Source organism: Zootermopsis nevadensis, unplaced genomic scaffold (genome assembly GCF_977971745.1).
Source record: "Zootermopsis nevadensis isolate Lab colony 2312 unplaced genomic scaffold, Znev_1.0 Znev_ptg000002l, whole genome shotgun sequence".
NCBI lineage: Eukaryota > Metazoa > Arthropoda > Insecta > Blattodea > Termopsidae > Zootermopsis > Zootermopsis nevadensis.
The window spans coordinates 9,813,099-9,831,883 of NW_028259134.1; the positions used below are offsets into that span (position 1 = coordinate 9,813,099).

General features: G+C 38.6%; 1 protein-coding gene across 2 annotated transcripts in view; it reads left to right on the top strand.

The window, feature by feature from the left end:
* The first annotated feature begins 396 nt into the window (after nucleotides 1-396).
* Nucleotides 397-18,785, top strand: part of Pka-C3 (Protein kinase, cAMP-dependent, catalytic subunit 3) — a 145,572-nt gene continuing 127,183 nt past the window's right edge. The window contains exon 1 of one of the 2 annotated variants that reach the window (XM_087349185.1): nucleotides 397-896. In XM_087349185.1, the coding sequence (XP_087205311.1) occupies nucleotides 764-896 (133 nt within the window). In that variant the 5' untranslated portion in view covers nucleotides 397-763. The remainder of the gene's footprint in view (nucleotides 897-18,785) is intronic. The other variant, XM_087349187.1, reaches the window with a different exon arrangement.

Genomic DNA, 18,785 nt, shown 5'->3' on the forward strand with positions numbered 1-18,785 from the left:
TTCCCAAGTACTTGAAGTGCTCCACATTCTCCAGCTGTTGGTTTCCAACTACAACGTTCAATGGTTCTGCTCTCGGTGCTATCCTCATTACCTTTGATTTTTCAATGTTGATTTCCATTCTATACTCACTACCTGCTTTCACTAACTACAACAGGGTACTTGCCAAATAGCAGCAAAGAACGAAACGTAACGTGGTGGGAAAACATAAGCGTCTAAGCTAGAAAAATATCTGGTTGTTGCAAATGATGGGAAGAAAGATGCTACATATTAAGTAACTACAAAATTCGCGATTTACGCCAAGCATAAATGACGAAATGCCGACTTCGTGCTTCTTACTCGCGTCAGCCCGGATCCAGCCGAATGTTGCCGACGAAGAAGCGAGAGTCGAACGCGGCGTGCAGCTGGCAGTGTTGTTTTGAAACCGCTATCAGGAGGTTGCAGCTCGCGAAGCGAGACAGGTGTGTTTTGGTAAAGTGATCGTGCGACATGTGCAACTAAACCCAACATTCTGTGCTTTTTTGTAAATACAACACAAAAGGAAGTTTGTTTCTTCTAAATATCGCGATATAAGTAGCGAATGATGAATCCGATACATCTTAGTCTCATTTGACACTTTGCCGGTGGCCAGCTGATGCTAAATTTGTGATTAACTCGCCACATAATTTAACCATTTGTTAAACTAATTGAGGATTCCGTACATAAATAAGACTTTTCCCTCTTCCTGTTCCTTTGGTTTTTGTTCCTTTTGTTATTTTCTGTTGTGATGGCATCGTCGAAGGTTGCTAGACGCCGTCAAGGCAGTCTTCCAAAAGAACCACCAGCTTCTGTTGATATCAGTGATTCCGATGGTGAAAAGGACAGCGGCCTAGATGACTTCGAAATCATCAAAACGATAGGTGAGTCAAGTTGACAAGTGTTGTCAGTGCAGAGTGTTTGTATTCGGTATTCGGTGTTAAACGCGTGTTCTGGCAAGAATGAACTAGGCCGAGAACGCATGCACTAAAAGGGACAAGATTCAGAATGCCGCAATTTTCTCTATAGTGTTTTAATAACATAAAAAAATCAATCCAATCAACCTCAAACAATACAGTCGCAGCTCGATCGTGAATGTTTTCTTTCGAGTACGAAGTCCAGGGAAATGCTGTGCTATTCTGACATTTTTGTTTCGGCTAGCTTTCTGTGCTGTTAATATCGATTGTGCAGGGAAGTTGCATTGCAGACATATCGACTAAAACTTCGTGTTTGCGTTATTTGAAACAAAAATCTACCAATCTGCCAATCTTCATGTTTCGTCTCCAGAATTACTAATCGGATATCCATCAAATTTCATACCAAATGAAATTATTTTTTGGGATGTATCGTTGCTAAGTTACTACCAATTTACACGAAACTTAAATCGATCTTTTTATCATAACTTCTTATCAAATAAAAGAGAAAGGCTCATCATAAAAAGAGGCAAGATACATGTGTTTTCCCGAAGGCACGTTATACACAGAGGAACCAGTTCTGTGAAATCTGTTTCATAAAGCTGGAAAGCGTTGTGTCATCAAAAAATGCCGTTGTTTTAAATTAGAGGTAACACACAGTCACGTGAAATAACAGTTGCGCAACAATCATTTCATGCGATTCTGTGTATGAAACTCAATTTGAAACAACGGTACTTTTCGATAAAACCATAGTTCCCATTTTTACTAAACTGATTTAGTGGATCTGGTTCTCTGTGTATGACTCGCCTGCAGGGGACTGCACGACATTGTTTGAAGAGACACGGAATTTTGTAGTTTCATTACAAGAACTGTCGCAGTAGACACCGGTACTGAAATAAAGACGTTCTTGAAACCAAGCGGAGAGCGAGCGATCAGAGTGTGACCTCATGGTCCATGCTGCAGCTGTTACAACTGAAAGGTCAACTGGAGTAGGCCGACGTGAACCTCGTGGCGCAGATGGCTTGGGCCGTTTGCTGGTGTACCGCAGAACGAATCGTCTTTATGCTTTATTTGCACGGAATGCAAGTAATGAACGCATAATCTGGAGGTCTACCCGCATGTTTCACCTCTGAATTTGGCATTTGTGGTCTACTCTAAAGTATCGGACATATTTAATTTTGGTTCATACTTGTCTGATGTATCTTGTACTTTACATGAAGTTCAAATAGGACTTTAGCCGAATTCTGTGTTCATTTCGGCTTTTGCAGATACAGATTTATGGTAAAGACGTAAAAATATGTTTTACTGCTTTGTATAGAAGTAGGTATATAGTAGGTCATTGATGAGCGAACAGTCTTTTGTTTTGATGCACTGTTTCCACACAATAACTGCCTGCTAGCAGAACCCGCAGGTACAACATCGACAGTACCAAAGTCCGTCCGTCCGTCTATTTACCATCCTCACAGCCCACCTCCTTAAGATCAATCTTGAAATTATCCTCCCATCTCCTTCTTGGTCTGCCAGTGGTCGTTTTCAAGAAGGATTCTCAACCAAAATTCTGTATGCGCCCGTTGCCTTCTCCCATGCGTGCTACATGCCCAGCCCATCAGAGCCTCATAGATTTTGCTGTCCTCACTCTGCGAGGTGACTCGTACAATTCACGCAGGTCCTCGATATTCAATATTCTAAATTTCCCACTTATTTAATCCTTCCTAGCACCTTGTTTTCAGACGTTTGTAATTTACGTTCAGCTGCAGAATTAAAAAAGAAACAAGAAAATAAATCCACATGGTCTCATTTCATATGTAAATTACTGTTTATTAATTTTTTCTCAGATTTTATAAATAGAATTGGGAGGGGGGATAAATGATGAATTTGGAAAGGATGCGGGAAAAAGCGGTCGTCGAATGAACCTATAATAAGGCAGAATCCTAACATTTACCTGGTGGAACTGAGGAAAATTGCTAGAACGCCAGTCATTCCTGGTCAAAAATCTAACTCCAGAATGCAAAACAGAATTTATACCCACTGAACCGAAAAGTTGGTCGTTTCGTTTCGTTTTTGTTTTACATGCTGATATTAAGTCCGCGCTGTGTAACCATGTGAATGGAGACGCGCTGAATCGACGGCATGGTAATTTATGTTGATTATACAGTAGCTGACAGGAATTCAGTCTGCATTTTTATCGAATCAGGAACCGTGGAACGAGAAGTGAGACATAAAATTCAAAGTTCTGATTGAATAGCTTCATATTTACGCACAATGCAATTATTTTTATTGTCCACTTGTTTAATGCTTCGTCGTTTTTCACCGAGCGCGGTTATTGGAGAATCACTTCTGTCTTAAGTAAGTTACTTACATTTAGATTCCTGACAACAGACTTCCGTGCGCGGTAAGGGGTGGGACCATGTTTCTGTAGAACCGTGTAACGTAAAATCTTACACCATTACCACTACACCAACCTTTTTTGACGGGGAATGGCACTCAACTTGGTTGAGTTAAATTTGACATGTGACTGGGGCGCGCTAGACTTTGCTTTCAAGTTGACCGTAAGTTATACTTTACATAATGACAAACTTTCTTTAGTGTATTTCTTGAAATATAAGAAATTGTCAAATTTGATAAGGATCTTAACAAGATACGCATCCATACGATGTGGTCTGTGTAAACCTATATGTACGATGAACCGCTTTAGACGAACTGGATAGCACTGGACTCGGACCTATGGTCGCTGAAATCATTCATCATGTTTTAATTAATGAACTGTCTGTTCCGAGTCGATTTATAAATTCTACCAAGGATCGCGTAGCAGTTCAGGATTAAGTCTTTACGTTTTAATATACAGGGTGATTCAAAAAGGACTTTACAACTTTGAAAGTGTATAGAAATTTATTCAGAAGGCTTACAGAATCGGTTGAGGTGTCGTTTTGTAGCAAACCAAATCACGTTTTACCTCAAACAGTCATTTTGGTTCGATATGATTGCCATTGGTGATACTGCAGACATCCCACCTGAAATCAATTTCTTGCCAAACACGATCCACCATATCCGGTGTCACTTCTGCAACTGCGGCGGTGATTCGAGCTTTGAGCTCAGTGAGATTGGCAGGCGTTGATTTCGCTAGACTACGGACAAAGCTCTCCCTCACTCGTTCCAAAACAGCACTAGAAACACGCGGGCGACCTGGAGATTTGTCATGGCGAACAGAACAACCAGTCTCAACAAAATTCTTGGGCCAAGAGTAAATTGTAGGTCTACTGGGAGTATCCTTGCCATACTGGGTGCGAAAATTTCGTTGAACCATTGTCTCAGATTTCGTTTCTTCAAACCACAGCACACAGCGAGCGCGCTCCGCACCTGTGAAAGTAGCCATTTTCAAATGCACTGCCTCTTGCGCTCGCGGTGACGGAATTCGGTACTACAGCACAACGTGAGTCAAACTCGATTTGTTTTGCTACAAAATGACACCTCAACCGATTCTGTAAGCTTTCTGAATAAATTTCTATACACTTTCAAAGTTGTAAAGTCCTTTTTGAATCACCTGGTACATAAGTTTCTAAATTAGACGTGCAACTGACGTAAACTGTGTGACAGACTTTATTATACGTAGGTCAGTAGAATTGAAATGCGTCAACAATAGTCTTAAAAATAGGAAGTGAAGTGCTGGTTGTATCATTATTAATTTACGTTAATTCTACCAGGGATTTCGCCGGCAGGGACTTGTGACGTCTTGCTCTGATAGTTTTTTTCTTTTTGTGTAATTCGGGCGTAATTTGTTACCAAGCTCTCGCACGCTCCAGGCAAATATAATTTTGCCCCACGTTTGTGAAAGTCTGGATGAATTAAGGAGGTAGTCTATCCTGAGTTTCTTGTGCTAGGCTGCGACCTTTTGTGTCAGCTACAACGTCTTTCAGGCTGTATTGTTCTGATATCTGCGAAAAGCATCGTAACAAAAGTGAAATGTAAACGTTGTTACGAACACAGAAGACACCAAGCGTCGCGGCCGAGTGGTTGGCACTCTCACTTCGTATTCGGGACGTTTCGGTTTAAAATCTTAGCCCGGAGACTGACTGTCACGATTGAGGTTTTCTTTGTGTGGCTTTTCTCGGTCTTTCCAGTCAGTTTGCTGGGATCGTGGCAGCTTAAACTAGGCAATTTCACTCCACACGATCGCTTCATTTTATACACTTTTAGGGCTTTTTAATCATCGTATAATTCAAGGCTATAGTTTCTGGGCTACTGACGAAGTCGATAAATAAACAGTAAATGAAAGTAAATTTACTATATTTTGATGTGTTCTGGGGCCCACCCAGCCTCCTATCCAATGGGTACCGGGGTCTCTTCTCCGGGGGGTAAAGCGCGGCTGGGTCGTAATGCTAACCACTCACCCCCATCTAGTGCCGAGGTCAAGGAAGAGAGGAGCTATACCTCCACTCCCCCCAAGTGCCTACATGGCGTATAGTGGGACAGCTTTACTTTACTTTACTTGTACAGAGTGAATTAAAGAAAAATGCCTTCGTGTCCATTATGTATAAGAGATATCCGATAATTGGAATTCTGCATTAAAGATTGTCAGACGAACATGACTTCGGACAGCATCTTTGCAACATACTCCATCTTGATATGAAGCCTAGATCAAAATAATTTTTATCAAAATAGAACTGTTTATACAAAGAATTACATAACACAAAGTTCAGATGTAGTTGAAATGCACACAATTTTTTGATGTTTTAAACGTAACGGAGAAGGGAAAGCATTAAGTTCGTGAACTGTGTCTAGGCCAAATTAATACGAGTATCAAGGTCATTGCGGTATGTAAAACTCAACAAAAAAAATATATGTGCCCAGTTTTGGAGTCTATTTTCTTGTCTTGTCTTGTTAAGTACTGGAGCTATGTTCTTGTTCCTCGCCAAGTAACACTTAGGCTGCGTCCCCATAACGTGCTGATAACTGCAGTGCAGTGTTGTCAGTGGCCTACCGCAATCTGTGTCTTTGGCCTTGTCAGTTTCATCGGAAATTGAGTTCCGCTTTAAAGAGGAAAACTTACAAACAACGGAAAGAAAAATGAGAGAATATTGTCACGTTGCACTTGGATCAGCTCTGAATACAGCCTGTGTAACATACTTAAGACAACTGTTGTTGGTCGCGTTCTTGAGGGTTCGTGAGTTTATATCCAAACGACGTGTTACATACTAAATACTTAAAATGTGAAACCTTTTCTGAAATGTCATTTTCAAATTTTTCAGGTTGGACATTTCCCTCGGAAAACCAAGCCCTTATCTATGTTGTTTGATATATTAAGATTGTAATCTTTACTAAGTGTGTAAAGTTAGCTTATTGTTTTCTAGAGCTCATGGTCATTTTGTTTAAGTACTCCCTCCTTCTAATGCCGAGGTTGAGAATGAGTAGGAGCTGTACCTCCTCTCCCCTAAGTGCCAACAGTGGAGTGTATAACGGAATGTCTTTTTATCATGTCGTCTGCATAGAGGGTTCAGAATTATTTGGTTAACGTCAAAAATCTTCCCATAACACGAATGTTACTTTTGATAGCGAAACGATAACTATAGAAGAGGAAGAATAAGAATAAGAATAATAGATTTGACTGCGAAGAACGCTGTAATTACTGGGGCATCCGGAACAATTGGTGGAAGTATGGCTAAACTACTGTTTTCTGTTGGTAGCCATGTGATAATTAATGGTAGTAACCAAGAAAAATTACAAGAACTTAGAAATAATTTTAAAGATAAATATACGATAGCACCGTGTAATCTAGCAAATATTGATGAATGCACTAATTTGGTGGCTATCTTAAAAAAATAGATGTTTTAGTTTGTAATGCTGGAATCACTAGAGATGCGCTAGCAGTAAGAATGTCTAATGAAATATTTTTTCAAGTAATAGATATAAATTTAAAAGCTACCTTTATTTTAATCGTGAAGCGATAAAAACATTTTTAGTTTATGAAATATAATAATAATTGTTTCCCGTTACCAGAATTCAGGAAAAGCTAATAATAGAATATATTTATATAATGATAACTGATACATTCTTAAAAATGTGGTAAAATTAAAATATTCTGAAACGAAAGGATAAATATACCGCATTTGCGAATAAATTAAAAGAATATTAAACTTAGGAAATCTTTCCTACAGTTCAGTTCAGAATATTTTATCTTTCGGATGTGAAGCATCTTTATGTCGCCCTAAACAAAAGACACCCCCGTAATGGGGGGGGGGGGGAACCAATCTTAGGATTGACAACTAAAAAAAGAACATACTTAGGTGGAGGATGTCGATGTTGTCCTCGGTTGTGACACCGTGTTTACTTTTAGGTAGACACACTTTGATGATTGAGTCAATAAGCTACTGAAACGTCAGACAATATCTACCAGACTACATGGTGCACCGTCCCAGGGGAAATACACCTTCAAGTCAACCCATTCATAATAGTAAATGGAATTAATTCTCTAAACACCTTACTTTCTTCCGATAATAAAATGATCATTCAGAAATCAGAGGTGGATCTGAGATTTATCCTGGTGATGGAGGCGGTAAGAACCTGTGAAAGTTCCGTCAGGACCTGCATACTCGTCGCCTTGTGAATCTGAAATCTCACCTAGGTTGACTTGTTTCCATTTTCTGTGACACGTTGGATGATGAACCAAACGCGCAGTTATTAGGTTTCAGAAAACTGGTCTTAGTTTACTTCGTTCTTCAGACGAAGTACGACTTCATGAACTGTGAAATGTAAACATTTCCAGCAATGCTTGTGAACATTGTTATTGAACTTGAAACGCTACGACCACGTTAGAATTCCGAGCACGATGTTTAGACGCAAGCGGTTTATTCTCCGTACTTACTGACTGCTAAGAGTAGCCTACTTTAAATGTGGCAGCGCCCCATTTCTCTTTCAGTTCAAAAGTTTATTTTGGTGTCAAAGGGTAATCGTAAAAGAAAATAAGATAACCAGACACGCCTCTTTGACGTCCCACTTTAAAGAATCTTTATACAGGCTGTCCCAAAATATGTATACACAATGCTGACGTATGTAGTAATGGTTGTGTGTATACGTCGTTTAGGGTCATCTTATATTTGCTGTCTCTTTTAATTGAACTGTTCAGAATGAAATCTGAATACATTAAATCGAATTCTCAAACACAGTATTTGCAAGTACATAAATAGTAGAGGTTGTATTCAGGAAGCCGTTCCTGATGGTGTTTTGTTTTATAGAGCTTGCTTTTCGTCGTGTTCCATTAGTAGCTGTGGAGTACTGTGCTCATTCGATCATTCTATGTAGTGGTCCCCCCTGAATAGCCGCTGGTTACTGCGTTATCAAATACACGTAGTCCAACAGAAAATGATCCGGTTCAGTACATTAACCCTCTTGATATGTTCTACACGTAGACTCTATTATCATTTATACCAGGTTTCATTAGATGAAAAGCAATCAAGAAGAGATTGGAAATATATTATTTCTAGGTCGTAAAATACAAATTTAAGTCAGATTAAATCTTTCCTGTTTCTCTCTCGCTTTGAACATTTTATTCCTGTGACTTGAAGGTAAATCTGTCACAAAAGATAGTGAATGGTATTCCTAAAGGGATTTATCGTGATATTTCAAGCATATCTTACATTTAAATGACCTGTCCACTTTAAGATTCCACTACAGCCTATAATGACATGGCCTGGCGTCCTGCTATTCACCTCACAGCTGTGTAAACCGTTTCGAACTTCACTGAGCCTTCACTAGATCCTGCTTCTTCTTTCGTTCATTACACAGCATTTTGTAAAAAAATTTCTACGACAATTTATTTTATTCCACTCGTGTCGAGTGTGGCGTCTTAGTGGGTAGAATAGGAATGCTTAGACTTTTACGTATATTTCAGAAAGGCCTTCTTCGTCTACCAAGTAGACTGCGTGCAGGTTTACCGACTAACTATAAAGTACACTTCTTCCTTTCGTGACTTTAGTAGAAGCAAAATAATGTATTTAAAAAAGATCTTTAAGATTTTAATTTTTGAAGAATTGTAATTGTGCATTCTTTAAGTTATGATGAAATGACGTTTTCAGTAGCATAACAAATACGCATTTTACTATACAAATTCAGCTATCGTAGATAAACCGCGTCGAACGTTGAAAGTTTTTAAAGTTTCCATCGTTTTGGTAGATATTACAATGACTGTCTTCAGGGTGAATTCGGAACGAAGTAAAACATCAGACTCCAGCTGCGAAAATAAATATCAGGACAAAAACAACGCATTTTGTTTTAAAATAAAAGTTCTGGAATATGCCATGATAAAACGTTATGCTTGGCTGAATAATACTTTGTAATCCAAACTTTTAATTGTTTAATGGTTTAGCCCCCTCCCCTACCATTCTCTCCCCAGAAAAAAAAGAAAAGAAAAATGCGCATTTAGATTTGCAGACATGAGTTTCCGATTTTCTAAAATTGAGGAAGTGGATGTGGACAGACTATTTTTGGGAAAGAACTCTTTGAATGACATGTGTGTAAGTGGAGACATTATTAATGAAGGTAATATCCCATTTGATTTACGTCGTACATGTGAAATATCCTCAAAGCAAGCTTAAATTCTTTAGATTTGTGTTCGGGACACCCGATCATTACGACTGAGATTTATCATGATTTTCAGTAGTCTCTCCAGATGAATGCCAATGTTGTATAGTCTTTGCGTCGTAATTTTCTAATAATGAGATCAAATCAATTAAAACATATCGTGAAACGTTCGTATTTAGTGTAAATTCACAGTTCGTTGATGAGCTGCAGATGAGATTATGCACATGTAATTTTTATACGCCGGATCTCGGCACTCGTATGTTGAGTATATTCGCGTGTTATAAACGCCGTCCAACTACGGATCCCGAAGCGGCTGTTGTGGCGTGTGCCAAATGGAGCGTAAGAGGAGAAGAACGATCAAAGTAACCTTATGAAATCATGCGTACACTTATATTGAACAGTAACGTAACATCATCCTCTACCGCGCTATTTTTGGTTCACTTCATCGCTTTCCAGTGAAATTAGCTGTATAAATCTTGAACATAGTTGTTTTTATAAAAACGCAAAATTGTTTGTTTACCTAAGCGTCGTAGTATGGAGACAAATCTCCACGTATTCTTAAGCTCAGCAGTAGATTCAGTTAGTAATTTTCAAACTCCGGTCTCACTATTACTGCGGGAAGAGGCCCCGATACATATTAGAGAGGAGACCGACTGACTGGTCTTCGCAACCGGTCAAGGCGTAGTGGCGTGGTGAAGACAAATATCTGTCCCTGCCGGAAATTGAACTCCTGATGACCAGACTGGATCCACCCACTTTACTGATTGATTTGTTGGTGATTGTTGTACGGAAATACTATTATTAGGAGTTTTTTTTTATTATTGCGATAGGGTGAGACTGTTTCAGCGAAACTGCGGTCGCTGATTGAGCGCATTGTCCTTTTCCCAGGTGGTACGTGAGTGAATTTTGGTCATCGGTGGAGTGATGCTGGCAGGGGAAATCCGAAGTACTCGGAGAAATAGCCTGTTTCAGTGCCAGTTTTTTTGTGACAGATCCCACATGGACTACCTTGGGAGCGAACCCGTACCTACACGTGAGGAGTCAGTTACTAACAGCGCGTGTTATGACACGTCCTTTGTTAGTGGAACTGTGAGCTGTGATTGCGAATACAATGGTCTTAAACCGTAGTGCTTTTCAGTGTTATAGTCTTTTGGCAAGCGAGTATTCATTTATGCGCTCGTATTTAACTGTATCTTATTAAAAATTACTATATCTCCGGTGCATAAAGAGTATATCAGCTTCATGATATCCGCCTGACTCTTCACATGAAAGTCCTTAGTTGAAATCGCTAGCGAGGGATGACTATCCTAATGATATATTTGTGGATGTCATTAGTTCCTGCAGGTGAATGATGAATTACATGTACGAAAATTTGCTACTATAATTTATCATCATTCTCTGTTCATTACCAACCACTACAATAATTCACATTAAATGACCTGCAAGTATTTAACATTCGGCACAGCCTGGAATTCAAATAGTCATCAACTGTTTTTGGATTTTTTTATAAAGCTTTTGCTACATTTTAAATATTCCGACGGTTTTCTTCTTGTATATCGGTCTGGTCCAGTCTTAGCCCTCAAATGACATCAAAATTATGAAATAATGGTAGCTTGTAATATAATATGGTACATGAGCTGAAACCCATTACGTAGGAAAAACTTTTCACATTAATGAACGCAGAACACCTCAGCATAATGGTTAGCATTTTGTCCTATTTGAGAGGAACTGTACTTAAAAGTTTGACCCATAATTCAGCTATCTTCACTGAGGTTTTTTCCTCAGTTCTCCCAGGTAAATAATGGGATAGTACCGCTAATAGACCACGGATATTTTCTTCTATCTCCTTAAGAAGTCATTCATATGATGCTGTGTAATCAACACAGCTTACAAAGCCTTGTTGAATAACCAAGAAACACTCTTTTCTTGGGTCAGAATTAGTCACGCAATGAAATTTAAACGAAATCGTCTCAGCCTTCCGAGTGATGAAAAGATTAAAATGGTTGATATATAAGTTGCGAAACAAGCCTACAGTAGCAATCTAAAAATAATCTTTGTATCATTTGTCTTCTGTCTCCGTCTATTAAATCACCTTCTCTTTGTGACTAAGCAAATTTGTATTCCACTCTTCAAACTGCTGTAGCGTGTTCGCATCTTGGGACTCTTTGTGCATTGTAATATGATTTTCTAGTGGATCGTCTTAAATGAATTGGCAGTCGTGTATTTTGAGACGGGAAGTTTAAAAATACTTGTCTATTTCACAAGAGTGTGGGTGCACATATTTTTAAATATTTCAGAATGTTCTGTCGCAATGTCCATGTAGCGCAGTAAATAAATATAATTACTTTTTTATCTTATCCAACTTTTGCTGAACCCTTGTGGAACACATACGCACTCTAATGTTTGTGACGTGAAGCAGGGTACAGGTCGAAATTGAATAAATTAAATACGAATTTGTATCTAGTTAAATATTTATGAAATAAAACAGCAGGAATGGGTACGTTTAAGGGGATACAATTTTAATTTTAAGTGGTAATAAAGATACTGGAATTTGTTATGCCTATATGCATTCTTCACTCTGTTTAACACAATTGTGCCAGGAAAGATGTGTTAAAATTCCGGTAATAAAGAGCGACGTTTAGACTTATTTGTCGATGGTTGCACAGCTGTTTTATAACAAATATTTCACCGTACAAAATGTTAATTTTATGCACTTCGTGCAAAGAACTTGCAAACCTACAGATACATCATTGGCCTACACACAGACAGAAACGCTGTGGGGACTAAATCAGTAATTCTTTATTCTTGAACTCTGCATTTGGAGGTGTGGTAATGTAGTTTAGGAACAAATATAAAACCTGTGTAGATTCTATACGTTTTAATTTTCATTCTAAAAGGGCTCATGGTCTCCTGTTAAATATTGTCTCAGTAATTGGCCCAATTGTTAATTCGTAAGAGTCTAATATCCTGTGTGGGCTTTAGCTAATTCTTTGCATTAATTACTACTGGCATATGTTTATTAAATATTCTTTTTAAGTGTTCTGGTAACTAAGAAATTGATTTGACTCATACATTTAAAACAAAAATTATTAAAATTTAAAACTTGTATTTTAAACATTTCCCTATGTATTATGAATTTCACGGAATTTGATTAAAACAATTGGCATGCAGTTTCTCTGCCTTTCAGTTCTTTAGCTATCTCGACAACTATCAAAACCCAGTTCAAAATTGGTTTACCCGGACAAATCTTAAATGCATTATAGACATCGATCTATCTGCGCAAAGCCAGTGCCTCACTAATTAAATTTTACGTCTGTAGACAGATTGGCTTGTTCACTGGATCAGTCTTAACTGTCGCTGAATATGCTTAGTAGGAAGCTACTCAGTTCAAGGTTACATTTTGAATAAGAAGACTCTGTAATCCAAAGAGAGAGTAAAACGCCCACTGTATACAAAGCCTTCTGTAAAGGAGTTACAGAATATATGTAGCCTTTATAAATTTCCAGTGAAATAAGAAGGGTTAACGAGGTTCTATCGCGCAGGTAGACTACAGTTAGATCGTGGTGTTGCGAGATGTAACTAGAGACTATTTATTACTGCATCAACATTGATCATTATTATGTATATATTTCCGTTAGGTTTCGGCTGGTTACCAGTACGATTCACTTACCTGAGTGCAACACCACATGCCTCAGGAGACCAGTTTGGTAATTTAATGTAAAATCTGGAGAGGAAGCTTACAGTATCAACACCAAAGCGTGACTTACTCTGATTGGTTCAGCTCTCACCACGTGAAAATTGTTGCCATGGCACTACAATTGATCACCGGTCATTTTGTCTGTGTTCTGTTATAACATCAGTGAAGGCGGTGAGAATAATTTCACGGAGGCTGCGGAGGTGGTTTGTGAAACGATGTCGCTCTGGACTTATGTTCGAAAGTATTGCATTGGATCCTCTGTAATATTACTAGTTTAATTACTTTCATCAGCATCTCCAGGCGAATTTTGGGGCTGTACTTTGTTGATGATCGCGATGAACTCTTACCAAAGTATGGTACATTCACCGTTTATCATATAAGCTATATGGTATTACATATAAGAACAACTAAACAAATGGGCTTTCTAATATTTGGCAAACATACACGCTGATTGGACAGATTTATATTAATAGAGTGGGATGGATTAATTGATTTTTAGGGTACTTAACGGCCACGTAAGAAGCCATCCAGGCATTGGTAGCATCCTAAATTCTCGCTGCCAGCGTAAGCCTCAACTAACTGGCTAACAAAGCTTGTTTCGCTGAAACTGGCTAACGACGCATTTTAGGTTTTGCTGTGTCCCATTGCATGGAGTACCACTTAACTACGGAAATAAGACAGAAGACTTTATTTTTCGTTCTTAAAAGTGTTGGCCGGGTTAACATAAACTATGTTAACGATGCTGTTTTAACTGTGAATTTCGTATAACATCGTACAAAATAGAAATACTTCTATATCTGTTAACTTTAACTTATAATGGACAATCATATTCAAATTATAACTCTGCAGACCATGGAAAGGACTAAGGTGGAAGCGATCGTGGTCTATTTTAAGGTACGATAGTTCCATCTGCTTAAAATGACGTGAAAACCACTAAAGTTCCCAGGATTGTCGGTGGCCCCCCTCCCGGATTGAACCACGTACTTTGATAATATAAACCAAGCACTTGCTACATCCTCTCCAGCTTCAAAACGTCTTGTGTGGGCCTGCAGGTTTTATGAAGTGTCTTTCATAACAAAGTTAACTTTAGTTAAGTTAAAGTCACGCGGGTGGCTGCATTTGGCCTTCAGTTGTACATTTTCCCATTAGTGGATACATAAAGAACCCATCAAATTATCTTTACACTCCAGTTTCTTCTTTTATGCCTTCACTTACGACTGCCGGACGGAGCGTAAACAAAATTAGAGCTTTAAGTTGTAGAGCTGCAAAGACTCAGAATATCTGCTGTAACAGCAGAACTAACAAATAGCGTGATTAAAGCTGATACTGGAAGCTAATGTAGTTATCGTTCTTAATTCGTATTAAGTCAGAAGAAAAATACGAGTAGCTAATAATATACCGGGTGCAATACTGCTTGTGAGTAATGAGTTTATAATATATTACTTTAAACGTATGTTAATTTAAATTTTTAAAATATGGACTTTTCTTCTTCGTCTAATCACAAGGTTTTTAGTTTCACAGACGTACAAGGACACATCTCGAAACTTTCAGACAATAGCAGTCCGCTGAAGATACAGTGACCGAAAAGTCACACAGCCCATATTAAAATATTTATTAATGGTTGCAATTCATTACAATTCGATTGGTTTAACAAACACGCACTGTCGCTGTGGCTGTGGCTGTACTACACCCAATGCATATCACGTCAGCCAGGCCGTCAGTTGTGTTTCAGCAGTCGAAGTGCAAGGATGTCTTTTTCACATCTGCAACGAGTGTTCGTTGTCGAACACTACCTAGCATCTCGTTCTTCATTGCCTGAATCGATTTAGGGACACATTTGTCAATTCTTGTTTGCCAAACAAATCGACAATATATCGTCTGGTGGACCGTGTCCATCATTGCATGTACTCTTAACCTGGTTGCATCAAATTTGAGGAAAGTATCGAATGCATGCACCGCTCAGCGCGTTGGACATTTTCAGCACGTAATGTAAAATTGTTTTTTATTTGTTTTATGATTTGTTAATATAACACGTCAGGAATGGACTGCGTGACGTTTTCATCACTCTGTATGTTTGCATTGCTAATTTACTTGTCATTTTTTCATAGTATTGTTACACTGTACGGGACTACTAAGAGTAAATACGCTTTACAATATGTTACAGTTGCTTCTTTCGTAATGCGTAATTATTTGTGTAATCCTAACCGAAAGTTGTTAGCCGTGCACTTGAATTATAATTCACTTAGTCTACATGTGTGGTACATAAGCACAGGGCAAATTTACCTTTGAAATTTTATTTTCAAAACATGTAAACAAGTCATAAGCAGCGATATTCTTCGAAGTTGGTCAACATATTTTTTGCAGTCCATGTAATTTCATGCTTGATTGCGACATAAGCTTAATAATCCTGTACCTCTGAAAGCGTTGAAGCAACAAGAGCGAAACGCTTGTCCAAATGCGTTCTTTGTTGCATACGTCATTGGCCTTGATTTTCATGTACTATAGACATCAGTGACCTTAATGTTCACTTACTATAAATGTAAGATTCCTAATTCATATTCAGATTAACTGATGCAAATGTAATCACATAACATTATAGGAATATCGTGTTAGACATTGTCCACTCTCTGAGGTATACTTGATGCACGACTTTTCGGGAGTTGGCTGTACTCCCGTCCAATAGTTACAGTACTAGCCCGGTATCGGAATGGACTCGAGTCAGACGCCATCCGATGTCACTAAAAATCATGCAAAAATCTGACGGTATAATGACAACCAGTCACTTGAAGAAGGGAATAGACCCAAGTCCCGAAACGTCGTGTGTATTATTTATACTTCTGACAACGGGCAATGTCCAAAATAGTAATGTAATGAATCAACTATTGTTACAAAACTTTTCTAGAATAATTAATCACACTGAATTATTAATTCTGCATGTTACGTGAATTATATTTTATTATGTTGTGTTAATTAGGGCTATTTAAGTTATCGAAGTGTGTTCGAGATACATCTTACAGATAAGTAGTTATGAAATTTTGTTATACAGTAACGAAGTCTTTTTGGAGAAGATTATAAAGAACATATTAAGACTTCTTATAAAGTAGGGACTGTGTCTGACAGATACAGCCCAAAATAAAACTTGCACTATAATTGAATACACTTGTAATACCAGAATTAATTGGACTTCGTTCAGTAGTTTCGGAGATGAGAAATGCAGACTGACACACAAATATGTTTATCACTTCGCGTAAGAAACTCGCGATAATTAATTCAGTGAGAAATGAATTTCGAAATTTCGAAACGAAGAGGATATAAGGCACGATTAAACAGCAGCCCGCGATACACTGGCCTCAATAGTCTCTTTCTAATACCCTGGTCAGGCTTCGGTTCACATTAGTTCGTGACGGTGACAACCTTGAACACAGTGAAAGTTATCTGAAGGAGATTAAAGTTACATCTGCGGTCAAAGGTGAATGGGATCTGACGAGAGTGGCGTTTTTAAATTTTAAAACTTACAGGATAAAAGGCGAAGTTAACCGTACTTTACCTGAGCATCAAGCCATAAAGCAGTAGGCTACAGGAAACATGGAGGCTGAGCTCCACGTATTATTAACCTCGGCGTTATACTGAAAACGGTGGTTAGCTTCTCGCTTCGGCAGTGTTGCCACCGGAATAAGATCCTGGATACTCATGGAATAGACGCCTGGGTGGGTTCCAGAACCGAGCTGGGGGAAATCCGTGTCCCTGTCTTTGTGATGACCGGGTTGGTTGTCGCGGTTCGGTTTTGGTACTTGTGTTCTGGAGGAATGTAATGTGGAAGGATGTTTATAAAGTTTACATATGCTACAACATATGCATTAATGTTGAGAATAACATATTGTACACTGCCAAGTACGTGTGTAGACTGTATTATCATGTTTATACCATTGAGGAGCCGGGGTAGCTATGTCAAGTGACTAGGTAGGGGATGGACGACCTCGGATCGATTCTCATCAGGGGAAGGAATTCAATTCCTCGATACTACGTCTCGACGGGTTAACCCGGGTCCCTGTCCAAGGATACTAGAGACCTCCTACGAATCATCTCCCCCACATGAAACTTCACTTCCGTTACCCCTGTATTCCTTCGTAGTGTGGTATTTGAACTCAAGGTTAGTCCTTTGACACCCTAGCCACACAGTTTCAGGAGTCTCTTGTACATTAGAATTGCTAGTGATTTCTGCCACATAGACGCTCTGGAAGATGGACAGGAGGAGAAGAGAAGAATAAATGGAACAAAGAAGAAGGAAATCAAACAGAGAAGAAAGGGGGAGGAGACGAGGAGCGAATAAGAAAATAAAGAACGAAAGAAGGAGAAAAGATAAACCTGAAAGAAGGCAAATATAATCAACAATTTAAATCGTGGTAGTGATTGTGTACCACCTGCTTTAACAACCAATAAGTCTGCTTTTTTTATTTGTGTTTCGTTTGATTATGGCTGTAAAAAGTAATTAATTCCTTTAACAGCAGTAACAGATTAGTCTTTAAAAAAGTGTGGTGTTGTATTTGCGGAACGGACAGAAATGCTAAATATTATTTACACGAACTTCGGATTTAAAGGATTAACGTAGATATTTGTTTGCTCTTGCGAAATCTGAACCTTTATTAAGTTTTTGAGCATCCGTGGTTGTCAGAAATCCAATATGAAAGCAATATGTTTTGGCCTACATCGAAAGCAGACAGGCATTTTTGTGTACATGGAAACAGCGTGTCTGTAACTCGTGATATAAATCTGTCGTTGATCACGATGCAATTTATCGTGAAGCAACAAGTTTTCAATCTGGCATTGTCCTGTTTTTTGTGAACACCCAAGAATAGCTTCACCAGGTTGTCTGTGATCTCGCAGCAGGGATGGTGCAAGGGGGCACTGAACTTCGTTTAGGTGTGTGGAGCTGTTCCATGCTTTCAGTCGGTTCTAATAACCTCATTTGCAATAATGCTGACCGTCGTTCTGAATAACTGTGTAAGACGCAGAACAGGTGTTTTGGGTATAAAGCCTTGTGCCACAGTGCTGGAGCAATGTATTACAATATAAGGGGAGTTGTAGACTTTCGCAGGTCATTGTAACTATTATGCGTTCGTTTTAGTAAGAGTTTAAAATCAACACATTGTTCAGAAATAACGTCTCTCTGTTCTTTCGGCTACCCGCAAGTTTCACCTTCGAAACTATTGAATAATTTTCTATAAATGTACCTACGGTTAAGGTGTTTGCATAATTTAACTTTGGTTAATACCAATCCAATATAACCCCAATTTTTCATGCGCGTTAGATTGAATGATAATAGTTTCAAAAAATGGCTCCTAGTACAGAAGCCTGTCAAATGACATTATAGAGACTTGTGATTTGAATGTGTGATTGCGACTAAGCATATAATGAATTCTTTTAGGGCTACCAGCCGTGTCAGGTGGTTGAAAGGCGAAAACACCGACGTTTCGAGAACCTTCTTCGTTTTCGTCCTCAGGGTACTATATTATATATAGAGATTATGAAAATACGCAACTCATATTTGAAATATATTTCATATGATGAATGATCAGTTAGAGTTATGT